Raw genomic sequence first — 16,710 nt, 5'->3', positions numbered from 1 at the left:
GCACATAAATTAGCCGCTACCTAGCTAGCTAGCGTTAGCTAAATAATTTAGTGTTAAAATTGTTAGCCTCGGTGGCTGGCTAACTGCACATGCTCAGGACGTGACCACTTTGAATGCCAAGCATGTCTTGTAAACGTAAACATGAGTTCATGACTTGAAGGCAGTGATAGATAGATAGATAGATAGATAGATAGATAGATAGATAGATAGATAGATAGATAGATAGAATATCTTTCAGGCAGGTAGAATAATAATCTTTATATTCTTTACATTACCTTTTCTGTGCATTATTACAGTGAAGAGCCAGTTCTGAGCTGGTCCTGAATGGCTGCACTGTCTTTTATGCTGGGTTCAGGTCATGACATCAGAAGTGGAAGAAGAGAATGGTTTTGTACTAGTTAATTGCTCGCTTTTCTATGTATAATTACTGTGGACATGAATGCAGACAGTGCCAGTGGTCTATTAAGGTAAAAGGGATTCACCTGTTTATCTGCTGCTTCATAACAGCATCGTCACGTGTTTTCAGGAAGTCCCGCCTTCTTCGTCTTAGTTTTTTTGCCCGTCGTCACTTCCTGTACACGAAAAAAATGGCGGCTGCCTGTGTGCCAGTTTCAGCAGACACATTGCTAGGTAATGCAGCTATTAAAACCGAACCCGAGTCCGAGGACGGCCCCGGCTCGTCGGTGGTGAAGAGAGACCCGGTGGTCACGCTCATGGCGCCGGTCAGCGGGCTCCAGCCGCTCGCCTGGTCGCAGGATCACCGGCTAGCTGTCTCCACTACCAGCGCTATCTCTCTGCTGGAGCTGGTGTGTGATGTGCACAGCAACAAACAAGACCTGATACTGCACCGCACTTCCATTCCCGTACGGACAGAAGTACAACAACTACAGGTAAAAGCCGTTTAGTTTAGTAGCTCCGGTGTTGCCGTTTGCCCCGCTAAACGTGAATGGCCCCGGAGGACGAACAACGTGACGCGCTGCGTAAACAACAGCAATAATATGGCACTGACAGCGTTCTGGTTAACGCCACCTTCTGATCAGGTCGCACTAGCATAGCCTCAACGCGAGACTCAGCCTTGGCTAACTAGTATATTGCTGACCAACTTGCGGTTTAACGTTATCATAATAACTAGCAAAACTGTCTACAGTACACTATAGACCAAATCACCGTGACGTCACCATGTAAACAAATTTACTTCCGGGTACCACTTGGGAAAGGCGGCAGGTTTAAATGTGCGTGTTGTCATATAAATGCTGTCAAACCCTCTCGTTGTTTTCGGCCGACTACTTTCAATTGAAATGGTTAAACGGTTGGTAAACATGCTTGTCCGACGTATCTAGCCTTTCTTCTGTGTTTGTTTTATGTAGTGTTAGCTAGCTAATAAAGTTTGTTTGTCTGTCAAACTCGCTGTTTTTTTACATTACAGACAGAGTAACCTCGCGTCACCAGGCTCTTCTCGGCAAGAAAGAGCCTGGTACAGACAGAGCTACTGACGCCAGGTCAATTTAATTTAGCTTCAAGTCTACTCTAGTCTGGTCCAACAGGTAAATTAGCTAGTCTGGTCTCCACTAACGTTAGTGAAAGTGTTGTTATGAATGATATTAAACAACAACACAACACGGACGAACCATTTTTGTCTTCTTTGTCTGTTTTTGTCTTCAACATGTCAGTTTGTGCCGTCCACCGCCATTATAATGTGTGGACCTCAGGGGTACCCGGAAGTAAATGTAAACATCCCGCTGATTTGGTCTATAGTATCTATCAGTCCACCGCTGGCTCTTAACAGCAGATCAGCGGTGGTCTACAGAGGTAAACAAACACTACAGTGGGGTAAATCTGGGCTAACTGCTCACCAATTGAATTGGCTTCAATAGTCCCTTTTCACCGCAACCGTTTTGAGGTGATAAAGCAGGAAGCAACGCAGGTGTAACCTAACCAATAACATTAATGATGGCCCTGGCACTAGAACACCTGCATGCAATGCATTGGAAGCATCATTAAAGGAACACTCTGCCCATTTTCAACCAGCTTTGTATCATTAGAACATCATTAGTATATCAGAAAACTGTAAACTGTTTTGAAGTCTGTCATTTAATTTCACAGTTATTGAGTGTTGAAGTGTGGACCAGTAACATCACTGGTCCACACTAACTCAAATTAATAACTCATTAACTCAAATCAACTCTCAATAACTGTCAAACTAGATGAATGATGAATAGTTTGACAGTTATTGAGAGTTGATTTGAGTTAATGAGTTATTAATTTGAGTTAGTGTGGACCAGTGATGTCACTGGTCCACACTTTAACACATTCACTGCCAGACGTTTTTTTTTTACTGTAGTTAGCTTCTGCCAGAGGGTTTTTTTGAGGATTCTGGCTCATCTTTCAAGACCCGAGGATTCTTTTCTGCTAAGATTTTGTGAACACACAATATCTCAAAAGAACTAATAGAATGTGTGCTTTCTCTGTCTAAAAGAGTTAGTTTGTAGAGTTAGTAGTTATGTAAGCATTAGCAGTTGAATACAGCATGGTTTCAGCGTCAGAAAAATTATTCAGAGATAAACGGCTTTTTGTGAAATTCGATAGAACAGTCACTTTAACCATTCATTTTTGGCATCAGTAAGAGTCAGACATCTAAACAATAGTTTTGAACAGTAATTTCCTCCATAACAGCAGGAAACCCCCCTCTGCTTCCAACTCCTCCCTCCGTGTGTGTTCTCCTCCTGCCTCCCTGGCTCTCCAGCGGGCGTGTCACAACGAAGTTGCTGCTGCCTGGCTGCTGCCTGTTTGCGCGGCCGCTGTTTGAGGAAGTCTGGGTGGACTCGCTCGTTTCGTGGAGTTTTGGTTGAGAGCTTTGATGCGATTCTGGTCATATTTATGCTGCTTGTTTCAAAGTGTGCATCCAATCTATTCTTGGAACCCCCCACCGTTGCCACCGCTGTGCATCAGCGCGAAAGTGAAAGCGTTTTCGCCATCAATTTTACAGTATGAGAACGGCTTCCTCGCGCTTTTCCCTCCAGTTTTGGGTCGCCTCTTTCTACTGTGGAGAGACATATCGACACTCAGTGGGTCGGTAAAATAGATTATACACATTCAATACCTCCAATTCTGGTGTAGGAGACGTAAAAGGGTTAGATCAACGTCCCACCGTCAAAAAAAAAAAATCGATTCTGAAAACGTGTTAACACGTCGTTGGCAGTCAACAGCTGGATTCTGAAAACGTGTTAACACGTCATTGGCAGTGAACGTGTTAACACTCAATAACTGTCAAATTAAATGACAGACTTCAAAACCGTTTACAGTTTTCTGATATACTACTGATGTTCTAATGATACAAAGCTGGTTGAAAATGGGCAGAGTGTTCCTTTAATGGTGGGTACGCCTGCTTTACCACCTCAGAATGGTTGCTGTGAAAAGGATATATTATAGGTGCAGATTTGTGTTTATTTGCATCTGGAGTCTGAACATCATCACTAAGTCATTATATTATCATGCAGTCACATGCATTACTAGCCGTGAGCACAACAGTTTTTAAAGGATAAGTTCACCCCAAAATGAAAATTCTCTCATTATCTTCTCACCCCCCACACACATTCATGGAGTTTTCCAGGGAAACAGAGTTGGTGACCAACTTTCAAAACAGGAAAAAAAGCCACCGTACTCTACTGCTTGTCTAGAATAATCCAAGTCTCCAATCCAATAATTTGAAATTGATTTACGGCCAGTTTTTAGCTGAAATCTTCACTGTAGCCGTGAAGTGAAGGTGAAAACGGGACTTTCAGCTCACTGCTCCAGTGAAGCTTTCAGATAAGCGCAGGGTCAATGACGTCTTTTCAAGTCAACTTGGCTTCTCAGGGCCTCTGGAGACTTGGATTACACCAGGCGAGCAGTATGAAGGCATTTTTTTCTTTTTCTTTTTACATTTGAAAGTTGGTCCCCATTCACTTCAATTGTTTAGGAGAATGCTGTCATTCTGTTTCCCTGGAAAAATAAAAGGCATGTTTTTGCTCCAAGTGAAATGTTTTCGGGTCACTCATGATTCAGTTAGTATGCCGCTGGTTGGCTTGTTTCCAGACGTAAAACTCGTTATAGCACTAGCGCCTCCTCTGGTTGGCCGTGGCGCCTGTTCGGGGCAGAAGGGAACTGGTGGGAATAGCATGATCCTCCCACGTGCTACGTCCTGCCGGTGAAGCTCCCCGCTGTCAGGTGAAAAGAAGCGACTGGCAACTGCGCATGTGTCAGAAGAAGCATGGTGCTAGTCAACGGCTCTCCCCAGATCGGCAGAGGGGGAGGAGCAGCAACCAGGGCAGCAGGGGGAAATTGTCCAAGTACAACTGGGGAGAAAAATGGGGGGAAATCAGAAAAAAAGAAAAAAGAATTTTTCAAAAATGTCTATGGAGAAAATGAATGGGGGGGGGGGGGGGGGGGCATGATGTGTCAAGGAAGGGGAGGAACTGGAACGGTTGCACTGCTGGAGACCCCAGGAAGTGCAGTGTCGAATTTTGTGCAATTTCGACCAATGAGAACATGGTTTGAGAACCGTCTGCCCGATCAACTTCGAGCTTGGCGTGTGCGTTGCTGGGGACCGGACGAAGTGCAATGTCGGATTTCGTACAATTGGAGCAGTCAGAGCACAGCTGTAGCATATCTCATATCTCATATCTCCAGAACGGTTCGTTCCATCGACTACCAACTTGGCGGGTGCGCTGCTGGGGACCCAAGAAAGTGCAGCGTCGAAATTTGTGCAATTCAACCAATCGGGAGGGGGGGGGGGGGGGAGTGTGGGAGAGTACGATGTTTGAATGGGGGCAGGGGAGGGAGGGAGGGAGGGAGGGAGGGAGGGGATGGTCTCATTCTCAGCCCTTGAACATACTGATCTTGAAAGGGATAATGGGAGGCGGAAGGAGACAAGTTCTGTTAAATTTGGCTGTGGCTGGTCAATTTGTCTCCTAGCAGCTGCTCTGGCATGTCTAAAGCACAAGCATTTAGGTTCCTCTATATTCCAAAAATCAACTTGGCAGTTAAAATATTGGAAGTAGCAGAATTGTGTAATCCAGTAATCCACAGTGGCAGAATGACAAAAAGTGAGTTTCCTCCTCTGATTCCTTCCTAGATGGTGATGAGCTGCTCCTTAAATCAGGAAGACATCTCTGACTTGTAGGCACAGTGGAACGCTGTCTCGTGTTGTTAATAGACGACAGCAGCGGCTTTAACAGAGTTCCTCTCTGCTTCAAGCTGTGCTGATCAGTGCAATGAGCCGCTGTAGTCTGTAGAGTGAAACCGTTAGGGTTGCGCTACAACCCCGGTTTTACAAGTGAGAACGAGACGAGAGTTCTCAGCTTATGGTGAGAACTCGAGTTCGAAAAGGGAGTCACACTTGCAGACTCTCGGCCTCCATGGCACCCAGCTAAATATCTTTGTTGTAAAGCCATGCTTAAAGGAACACCCCGCCCATTTTCTACCAGCTTTGTATCATTACAAAATCAGTAGTATATCATAAAACTGTAAACCAACGGTTCCCAAACTTTTACGAATCATGGCCCACTTGAAAATCTAAAAAATGTCCGCGGCCCACACCTGACCGTAAACAGTACGGAGGCCAAATAATGGGTTCTCAGAGCACTTTTTATTTGATCTATAAATGGAGCTGTCTATCAGCAGCACCACAGAGATATCAGAAAGTAAAAGTGAGGGGCTGTCTTGCAATGGTTAATTACAAATTAAATAACGGTGTCATTCAACAATGGATAAATGCATTCTCAAACATAATAATAATAATGAACCCCCCCCCCCCCCGTCCCACAAAGCTCATGTTTTGCAAATTATTTGGTTGTGAACCAGTGATGTCATCATGTCTGCATGAATGACATCACTGGTTCATAATTCAAATCAACCCTCAATAACTGTCAAACTAAATGAATGCCTGCAAAACAGTTTTCAGATATACTACTGATTTAGTCATGATACAAAGCTGGTTGAAAATCAGCAAAGATATTGCTATTATTAATTGCTATTATTAGTGTAACTAAGAATTTGGTGCTGGCTAGTAGTTTTTGTGCATTTTATAGTGCCCACCCTCTGGCTTGTTTTGGTAGAAAATAAGGATCCTGGCCGGTTGCACAAAGCACCTTAAGTTAAGATTTTCCTTAGAGTCCGAGTTAAGGCGTCCATAACATAGAATCTGCTGCATAAAACACCCTTACATCTTGTGCTTATGTTTTCCTTAAAATGTTTAACCTTAAGGAGAAGATTTAAGGGTGTTTTGTGCAACCAATCTTATTTTATGGACACCTTAAATCGAAATCTTAACTTAAGGTGCTTTGTGCAACTGGCCCCAGCAGCATATTTGCATAAAAACTGTTTGAATTTCTCACCTTTCAATATAGTATATATATAATAATATCGTCCCACTTGCCAATTGCTCACACTTATGTCAAATGTTCTGCATTACAACTTGCAACATTTCTGTTTACATTTTGTTGTGCCATTACATCTACAGATGGATTTAGGTTTCACTTTTCCTTACCTGTCTTTACCTGTTTGTTTGCTGTTTATTGCTTTTTATAATCCCCAATTTCTATCACCTCCACAAATCTGTAGTATTTTAGGCTTTATCAATGTATAACTTATTTCACATACAACTTAATCACCTTGTGTGCAAATAAACTGTGTTGTTACTGGCTAATCTGTGTGATTATTAGAGCTGTCACTTCAGTTTTTCTGCTAAATCCAAACGTTACTTTGAACATGGGGGGGGGGGACATTCAAGCTGTTAATTAATTACCTGTTTGTTAATTTGATATTAAAAAAGGCAAACTCCACTCAACCGCAACATGCGGGGGACGTGTTAAACAAGCGCACCTTATGCCTAGTTCAGAGAAGCAGTAACCTTAGAAGCAGTTGGAGGAGGAGCAGAAGTCGGGTGTGTTGTCAAAAGAAGAAACTACACATTCCTTCCTGTTTTAACCCAATGTGAGTAACGTTAGTCTTCAACTGCAAGCCTGGGAGTCAATTCTGTCTTTCTATAAGTCACACAAAACACCATTTGAGTTGCTACGTTCACACAGCAAACCTTTTTTGCTCAGATCAGATTTTTGTGTGTGTGGCTGTTCACACACAGACTTTTTAAAAGTGGTCAATATCAGATTCCAGTGTGAACAGGGTGTTCCAGTGTGAACAGGGTGTTCCAGTGTGAACAGGGTGTTCCAGTGTGAACAGGGTGTTCCAGTGTGAACAGGGTGTTCCAGTGACCGGCATGCGCAAAAGAACAATCAGGTCACACGCAGCAGGGAAGAAGACGGCAGTAAACATGGCGGTAGGCGGTAGCTGACAGTGTTGTTTACGGCTTCGTTTATAAGTTATTGTGCAGTGGAAGCCAGCAAATAGAGCAGCAGATGATAACAAGGAGGAGGAGAAAGAGAGCCAGCATTTTAATGATGGCTTTCTGTGGAGCAATAGCTACTACTTCTATACAGGGGAGTTAACTTAACTTAACTTTTCACTGACACTGCTGCCACGTTCTTCTGTGGGCCCTCTGCATTTCTTTTGCTATGTTTTCATACACGGACCGGTTACAATACGACCCCTCAAGTTCTGCTTGCACAGAAGTGTCACCCAAAATACTTATGAGGTCTAAAACCTCATAAGGGGGATCAGATTTGGGCCACTTGTGCCTGCTGTGTGAATGTATACTGGAACCAAATACTGTTGACAATTAGAAATTTGTATTAGGGCTGTCACTTTTTCCCAAAATAAAGTTCGAACGAACTTTAATTAATTGCCCGAAATTCGTTCGAATATATTCAAAGTTTTTTGGTTAATTAATTATTATTATTATTATTATTTTATTTTTATTTTTTTCAGTCCAGGCCACGCTCACAGTCACAACACTGCCTCACAAACTTGGCTGCATCCAACTCAAGACAACTTTTCAGACCCTGGAGACAATCTTTCTCAGAAGAGACTAACGCGACAAATCTGGAGACTTTTTCTGACATGGGATTAACATTACCGGCAAGCAGCAGTTGGTTAATTTTGGTTCATAAAAAAAAAAAAAAAAAAAAAAATCGAACAGTCAATTTACATATCGAATACGAACCCCTCCCCCACATTCGAAGTTGCATTCGAATTTCGAATGAAAAGTGACAGCCCTAATTTGTATAGTGCAAGTCAAAAAGGTGACAAACTAAAACGTAAAAAGAAAATCACATCATGTACCGCATTTGAGGTTTTCAGTGGTTTCTGGGTTAAAATGTAGAACTTAAATGTTGTGTCGAAACACTTTGTAGCTTCCAAAAAGTGATAGAATTTAGTGATAGAAATGACTAAAATGAATGCTGTCCTGTAGTAGCGCTCGAATAGTAGTGATGCCCCCCGCCCCAATGGACTGGGACTGTAAGGTTCTTAAACGTGAACTTTCTTTCTTTGTTTTGCCTTCAGGTGGGACCAGCAGATGAGCTCGCTCAAGCAAGAGAGAAGTTTGTGTCCCACTCGGACCTGAGTGTAAGGCAGGAGTTCATGTCGGACAGGGTGATAAACCCAACTATAGGAGTGTGCAAGGGAATCAAATACACAAGCTGGTCTCCTTTAGGCTGCGGCTCCAGTGGACGATGCCTGCTTGCTTGCCTGACGCTCGACCACAGACTTACCATTCATAATAGCCTCAAGCATCTGGAGTGGAGCATGCTTGTTGATCTTACCAGAAGGTATGGGGACAGGCTAGCAGAGCGCGGCTACTCCAAAAAAGATAACCGGCCACCGCAGGAAAACCTGCTGAACTTTGAGGAGTTACAGCGCCGGTTCCGTATGCAGACGCCACTGAGGATGGAGTGGTCAAGCATCTATACTGTCAAACAAATCCAGGCAGACAACACATGCACAGAGGAGGAGATCGTTTTCCTAGCGGTGTTAATGGAGAACGGGGACCTTGTTTTGTGGAAGTTCCTCCTGCCGTGTGCGAACGGGACCGAGGTCGTGTTCTTTGATCTCATTGAATCGGGTGTGAGCCGACCCAGTGACCTGGCGTGGTGGGAGTATGAGAATGGCGATCGCCGGATGAGCGGCCTGATCGTCGGCAGTGAGGTGGGACCCGTGAAGATCATGCCCGTCAGCCTGGCAGGGGTGAAAGGCTACTTCACGCTTCGGCAACCCGTGATCCTGTGGCAGGAGTCGGACGAAATCCCCGTTGAGAACATCAAATGTGTCCCGATAGTCCACCCGATCCATAAAACCAACTGCAGCCTGGTGGTTGCCACACGCGGTTGCTACGTGTTCTGGTGCCTGTTGAGGATCTCCGCTGCAGGTTTGAACGTCCACAATTCGCACGTGGCCGGGCTGCACTCGCTCCCCCTCGTCTCGTTGGCCGTCAGCAGGCGAACGGGAGTCACCGTCTACACGTGTGCGATGGACGGCTTGGTGAAGAAGCTGACCCCGACCTTCACAGAAGCCTCCATGGTTTTCACGCAGGAGGACTTGCTGCGGCCCGACAGCTTCCCAGGGCGGCGGATGCACGGCATCTCTGTGAGCCACAACGGAGCCTATATCGCCCTCGCCAGCACACAAGGTATGGTCGGCGGTCACCATCCCGTTGAGAGGAGCTATCAAGTCAACTTTGTGGCCCTGAAAACGCCAGAAATCGCAGCGGCTCTGCTACTGAAGTCGCCCTCGCAGAACCTGTACAAGCAGGCGGATCTGCTCGACCTGGTGAGATGGAACGTGCTGAAAGACAAGTGCATACCTCACTTCCTGCAGGACGAGCTCGAGAGGAAGATCCAGGAAGTCGGCTCGGCCTACTTCTCGCGCTTCAAGCTCTTCCTGGAGCGGATCCTCTACCAGTCTCTCCAGAACACCACCATAGACATCCCCCGCTGGAAGCCTGCACATGAGGACAGCAATGTCAGTGTCGGCGAGGAGGAGGAGGAGGAGGAGGAAGAGGAGGAGGAGGAGGAGGAGGAAGACGACGGCACGCCGAAGGAGGACGAAGGGGACGGACCCAAACGGTGGAAGGAGGAGACCCTGGAGGAGCAGATGGCGGAGGCGCAGGCTTCCATCGACACTGTGGAGGCCCATCTGAGCAGGGAGCACATGAAGCAGGTTCTGGGTGAGGTGTACCTCAACATCTGGACTGCGGTGAACACCAGCATCCCCACCAGTGGCCTGGTCGAGTACCTCTCTAGAGATGCCAACGACAGGACTTCAGAGGTAAAACTCTCGGAAATGCCTCAAAATTATTGATTTACTGTATTTGTCTTTTTATGCACCCAGTATTATGCTTATGTTCCTACTTGGACCTGAAATAGGCACAATTCACCTCAAGATCAAAAATATATATTTTCCCTCTTACCTGTAGTGCTATTTGTCGATGGATCGTTTTGGTGTGAGTTGCCGAGTTTTGGCAATATTGGCCGTATCGAATACAATGGAACTCGGCTTGTGGTGCTCAATGCGCCAACAAAATACATTTGAAAAACTCGTGTTTATTGAAAGTCCAATATCTCCAAAACTCAGCAGCTCACACCAAAATTATCTAGAAGAATAAATAGTACTACGGGTAAGAGGAAAAATATGTATTTTGGGTTTTGGGCTGAACTGTCCTTTAAGTTCTAAACTTGTATTCATGTAGTGTTTTGCACCTTTCTTTTAACACTTTTTAATGTGATTTAATGTGTAATTTAATTGACATTTTAATGTGTTCACTTTGGTATTTGCCTTTAACAAAACGTGCCCCTCTTCATCAGTGCGCTCTGATCTTCTTCTGTTCTGTGTATCATCATCATCACCAGGTCCTGATTGGCCACATCAAGAAGAAGATGAACAAGCAGATCTTCCCAGAGTATTGCAGTCTGTGTCGAGAGGTGCTGCCCTTCATGGACCACAAACAGACAGTCTGTGAAAACGGCCATGTGTGGCTCAGGTAGGAAACGTTACTTAGACGTTGGAGGTGTAGATCAGTTGTTTCACCTTTCTCAAATACAACTAATCCACTAAAGATGTCTTTTGATTACAGAAAATACAAGCTAACAGGAGGACTGTGAGCTCTCCTGCAGTTAAGCCTGGAAGCAGGGACATGAATCAGACATTAATGCCAGATGCCTTCTTTTTGAAGGTTTATTTGTTTTCATGGAGCAGTAATCAAGCCTCCCACCTTTTGATATTTACCCATACACCACGCCCCTCCTCTCCTCATAATACACCCCCCCCAACCTACAGTCTCACCAGTTGATTTCTTTATACCTTTGTTTAACCAGATAAAAACCAATTGAGATAATAATAAAGAATATCACATTTTCACTGGTGACCTGGCCAAGAAGGCGGCGAAGTGACACGTCGACATAAAATACAAAACAATACAAGGCACTGAGCCCAAGTCTATTTCCATCGGGGGTGAGAGGCTGGAGAGGCTGGACGGCTACAAATACCTGGGCGTTCACCTGGACAGAAAACTGGACTGGAAATGCAACACCGAGGCTGTGTACAGGAAGGGGCGGAGCAGACTCTACTTTTTGAGGAGGCTCAGATCCTTCAAGATGTTGCATATCTTTGACCAGTCTGTTGTGGCAAAGTGCAATTCTCTTTGCATTATCTTGATTGGTTTCCCAAATCGGATTTGTTCAAGTGTTCAAGTCGGATCTGTGTGTCCAGACAGATATGGTAAATGGTAAATGGCCTGCATTTATATAGCGCTTTTATCCAAAGCGCTTTACAATCAGTAGGTAGTCTACATTCACCCATGCATACACCAATGGCGGCAAGCTGCCACGCAGGGTGCCGACACACCATCGGGAGCAAGGAGGGTTAAGTGTCTTGCCCAAGGACACAGCGACAGCAGCTGGGAGGGAGCGGGGATCGGACCGCCAACCCTTGCGTCATTGGCCGACCCGCTCTACCTCCTGAGCTAAAGCCGCCCCTTACAATGAGCCAATGAGCCAACATACAATGTTTCTGGCAGTGTTTGCATGTCTGCTCTCTGCTCTTCAAGTCCCCGCCCCCTGCAAAAGACACTCTCAAATCTGATTTGGGTGATCAGCGCGTCCACACTGAAGTCACATCAGTCGAAAGCAGATTGGAAACTACCTCCATATGTGGTTTGGGACAAGTGACACAAATCAGACTTGGAGCGTCCAGACTCATAAAACCAATCTGGATAGAATCATTAATAGGTCACTAAAGTTCACAAATCAGATTTGGCCTCCTAGTCTGAACATGGCCTAAGAAACTGAACAAACTGATAAAGAGAGCTGGCTCAGTGCTGGGGACCACTCTGGAGCCCCTGGAGGTGGTTGTGGAGAGAAGGATGTTGCACAAAGTGCTCAAAATAATGGACGACATGACACACCCCCTACACGACATGACACACCCCCTACACGACATGACACCCCCCCTACACGACACGACACACCCCCTACACAACATGACACACGACCTACTGGCGGCACAACAGAGTGTTTTCAGTTGGAGGCTCTGTCAGCTCCCCTGCAGTAAAGACCGTTACAGGAGGGCTTTCATGCCCACCGCAATAACCATATTTAATAACGCCTGTACCTGCAGAGAGGAGACTCCGCCTCTCCCTCTCTCCTCCCCTCCCTCTCTCCTCCTCTCCCTCTCTCCTCCCCTCCCTCTCTCCTCCCCTCCCTCTCTCCTCCCCTCCCCTCCTATAATGACGCTATTACACCCACATTGCTCATGCACATTGCACACACACATCGGGAGCGTTTTTTTCACGCGATTAATTCGCACATCAATAATATTTTCCGAACCTATATCAGTCAATGCAACCGTGCATACCAACGGCGATGTTTCGCTCAGCGTTATTGCGGCGTTTATTTTTTTGAACCACGGTCGATTTTTCAGAAATTCGCTTCCGACGTGTACACATCTGTGGCTGTGATTGACAGGTGGGTCAAAACTCGCATCGCAATTTGGTGCCGTATATTCGCATCGCTCTTGATGTGTAAGGACCTTTACACTTCTACACTTTGCACATTTTGTACTTACAGTACAGTGTACAGTCACTGACACCTACCTACCTCTTTCCCTCCAGGGATAAATAAATTACTCTTATCTCACAGTAAAAACTACTGCCCATGCATCAAAAGAAGGCTTTGCATATACCTGTATTGTAGCAAGAACAATGTGGTAAAGAAAGACTTCTGTTAACTTTCGTTTAAAACTGGTTAGAGAGATGAGTGAGTCTCGACGAGTCTATGGGACGTGGCGCCCCTAGTGGACACTGAGAGTGGAAATCTGCGCCCGTCAAATTTCACCCCGTTTCTGTTCCATGGCTATGTGACTGTCTCTGTACCTCCCAGCCAGCCCTCTGATGTCTCTCTCTCTCTCTCTCTCTCTCTCTCTCTCTCTCTCTCTCTCTCTCTCTCTCTCTCTCTCTCTCTCTCTCTCTCTCTCTCTCTCTCTCTCTCTCTCTCTCTCTCTCCTCCAGGTGCGTGTTGTCATACCAGGCCTGCCAGACACTGACGTTCAGACGCTGCCTGCTGCTGGATAGCATCGCCAGGCTGCCAGAGCCCGGGGGTAAGCACCACTTTCCATCTCTCTCCACCTCCATCTCACAGTCACTCTCTCAATCAGCCATCTCCTCCTGTCACCTTCATCTCCTCCTGTCAACCTTCAGCTCAGGTGTTCATCCTCCTCGCTAAGCCTCTCAGATCGCCGCTTGACATTTTCGATTGGCGAAAGGCAAATATTTCAGAATGAATGATTAGTCAAAACGAGAGTGCGTGATCTCCTAAAGTGATACTCAACGGTGCGTTTACAGTCAATACGTCTCTTCATGGCTCAAATGTAATCATTTTGGTCTCATTTGTAACCTGAATTTTCACTAGTACCATCTCAATTCTGAGCACTGGTTGCAACCATAAATTATTTGTTTTACAATGTTTGTTCTGTATAGCTCCATGGGCATGGCACTAACACTGACAGGGATGTAGGTTCACATCCCACTGGGGCCACTCAATTCTAACAATGTGTTACGCTCGTGGTGCTGTGGCACTTTTGGATAAGTGCCAAACATGTTTAGCATGTTTAGTGTCACCAAACAAACTGTTTAGCCGTGCCTCCAGTGCTGTTTAGTGTCACCAAACAAACTGTTTAGCCGTGCCTCCAGTGCATCGAGTACATTGGCCTTTTATTTCTATTTATTTAACCTTATTTAACAGGTCGCTCCTCTTGAGATACAAAGGGCTCTTTTTCAAGCGAAGCCTGGCCAGCATAAAAAGAGATTAAAGTCGCAGCAACATTAAAACAATCAGAATCAGAATCAGAATCAGAAAGACTTTAATGATCCCCGGGGGGAAATTGGGACAAGTTACAGTAGCTCGCTCACAGAACACACATAGCATAAAATGACAGACAAACATTAACATTAAGACACAGACATGCAATAAAATAAATAAAAACAATTACAACACTCATGAAAGCATGTGCAAGTACGAAAGGAATCTGCTTCCAAGTCTCTCTTTTGATTTTTGAAAGTTCAAAGTAGAATCAGTTCCGAATTTTTGGTTGCTCTGAAGTTCCAGACTGCAGGTGCAGAATACATAAAGGCCTGTTTGCCAAGATCAGTGCAGACTTTTGGGACGGTTAGCTGATAATAGCCATTTGATGGCAAACAATAATTACTGTAGGTTCTAGAAATATAACCACAGAGGTACAATGGATGTCATCTTAGGATGAATTTATAGATAAATGTGTACGTTTACGAAAGGGCCGAAATGTAATTTAAAGAAATTGAACCCTGGCATATAGGGTGCTGTGGTGGTAAGTGAGGGCTTTACAACCCTAAACGTCAGCACCCTGACACACAGTCCAGTGAGTGCACACAATGTGCTGGGGCATGCATACAAATTGCTCAATGGTTCTCAACCTGGGGGTCGCGGGATGATAGTCGGAAAAAATAAAATTATTTTCACCCATGATGATTAAATACCAATGATTGAATATATTATGTATAAAGCTATATAAACTATAAAGATAAACCGGTATAAAACTATCACATTTCAGTGAGTGAACTCTGGGAGAAGGCCTGCACACTGGCAAGTCGTCTCCTCCTGCACAGACCGTGGTACAGTGAGGTGATTGTTTGCTAGCAAGGTAACTACTGTAATAAAGTTGGGTTGGGCAGCGGCGGGAGGGGGGTCGCGAACCCCACCCCAACGTTTTTTGGGGGTCGCGGCTCAAAAGGGTTGAGAACCACTGCAATAGATCACCGGAGTTCACCATAGTCGAGTACAGGGGAAAAGATGGCTGACAGCGAAGGAGAAGCACCACATTTTTTTTCCAAAGAAGAAACCCGGTTTAAGCTTCAGCTTTTTTGCCGAGGCTTTCTTTGTGGAGTCTGAAAGATGAACGATCGTTAATTCGGCTCCAAGACGCATCCCAAACCTTTTTAATGCTCCATTTTGCCTGAGTGCCACCCTCCAGTCTTCGCTTAGCCAAACCTCAAGTCCCTTCTCTAAATATTCTGTTAACTATTTTTGTGTCCTTCGTTTTTAATTTGCGTAGCATTAAGGTTCTTCTTGCTAACTGTTTTTGAAAAATACAATAGAAAAATGATTCGAATTTTCTTTTGACCTCAGATCCGCAGTGGATCAAGAAGATCCTGCAGGGTCCCTGCACATTCTGCGACTCACCGATGATCTAGTGCGGGACAGACGTCATGACAGACGTCATGGAGACGGGCTGGGTTTCCTTGCAGCCTCCTCATGCTGTCTGACACAGGGTCCAGTTTGTCAGGCAGACATCACTGCTACTTTTTGTTTATGTATTTCTCAATGTATTCAATTTTCCTTTTACCACGTGCGCAGCGTGCGCAAGCCTGTGGTTGGCACACGGCTCTTTAGGGGGAGTCAGTCATAATGTCACGGAAAGGACACTTATTTCGGTCTCGCTTGGTCAGATGCCCTCTCGTTTCCCGAGGGGCTGGTGTTTTTAATCGTGTTGCTTAAATGATCACCCTCGCCCACTTTGGATGCTGCGTGAATTACAACGAGCACACCTAGACACACACCTAGACACACACCTAGACACACACGGACTGCAACGCAGGACCCACACTTCAAACCAAGGGCTCAAAGAAAATCATTATTATCCAGCCAGAAATGAGCCAAACATTACAAACAAACGTGAACATCAGAGTTTAATGTCGATGCAAAGGACTCTGGATGCTCTGGCTGTGTGGAATTTGGTTTGTGTCAACACTTTGATCGCAATTCTCGCCGTGGCTTCCTGCACCTCCGACTCAGAGGGAGGTTGCCTTTTTCTGGCTGCAGTGTTATTTATTTATTTATTTATTTATTTATTTAGCACATATTAAAACATAGAAATACTGAAAGTTAGCAAGTTCAGCAAAAAAAAAAAAGATGTGCAGAGTAGGGGCAAGAGACCCGCAAGGGCCTATACGAGGCCTCTACTCGTGCAGTGCACTGTGCAGCAGGCTACAGCCTGCATGACACTGCCCTGCAAAAGGAGAAACCGCGATCTTTGCAAATTCCGAACCAGTGATCCTTTGTATCGACATTAAAGCTAGACAGTCACATATTTTTGGACGTTTTGGTTACGTATTTTGCAACTATTTCAACATAGCGCGGCATGGGTGCCGCACTTCAAAGCATGCGAACAGAGTTGCAGAAGCCGCCAGCAAATCCAAGCATGTCTGTGTAAAAACATTCAACACTGAAACGTGACTACCGGTATGCTATA

General features: G+C 45.2%; 1 protein-coding gene across 1 annotated transcript; it reads left to right on the top strand.

The window, feature by feature from the left end:
- Nucleotides 1–587: 587 nt before the first annotated feature.
- On the top strand, nt 588–16,438 carry gtf3c4 (general transcription factor IIIC, polypeptide 4; the record flags this gene model as incomplete). Its single annotated transcript, XM_083638474.1, has 5 exons — nt 588–890; nt 8,440–10,200; nt 10,782–10,912; nt 13,436–13,524; nt 15,588–16,438. 5 exons carry the CDS (start codon nt 588–590, stop codon nt 15,650–15,652), a joined length of 2,349 nt encoding a protein of 782 aa, XP_083494600.1. The 3' UTR covers nt 15,653–16,438.
- Nucleotides 16,439–16,710: the final 272 nt, after the last annotated feature.

This window comes from Poromitra crassiceps (assembly GCF_964638095.1).
Source record: "Poromitra crassiceps genome assembly, chromosome: 6".
In the NCBI taxonomy this organism is placed as follows: Eukaryota; Metazoa; Chordata; class Actinopteri; order Beryciformes; family Melamphaidae; genus Poromitra; species Poromitra crassiceps.
The sequence above is the reverse complement of the archived record's forward strand: the minus strand, read 5'-3'. Positions and strand labels throughout refer to the sequence as shown.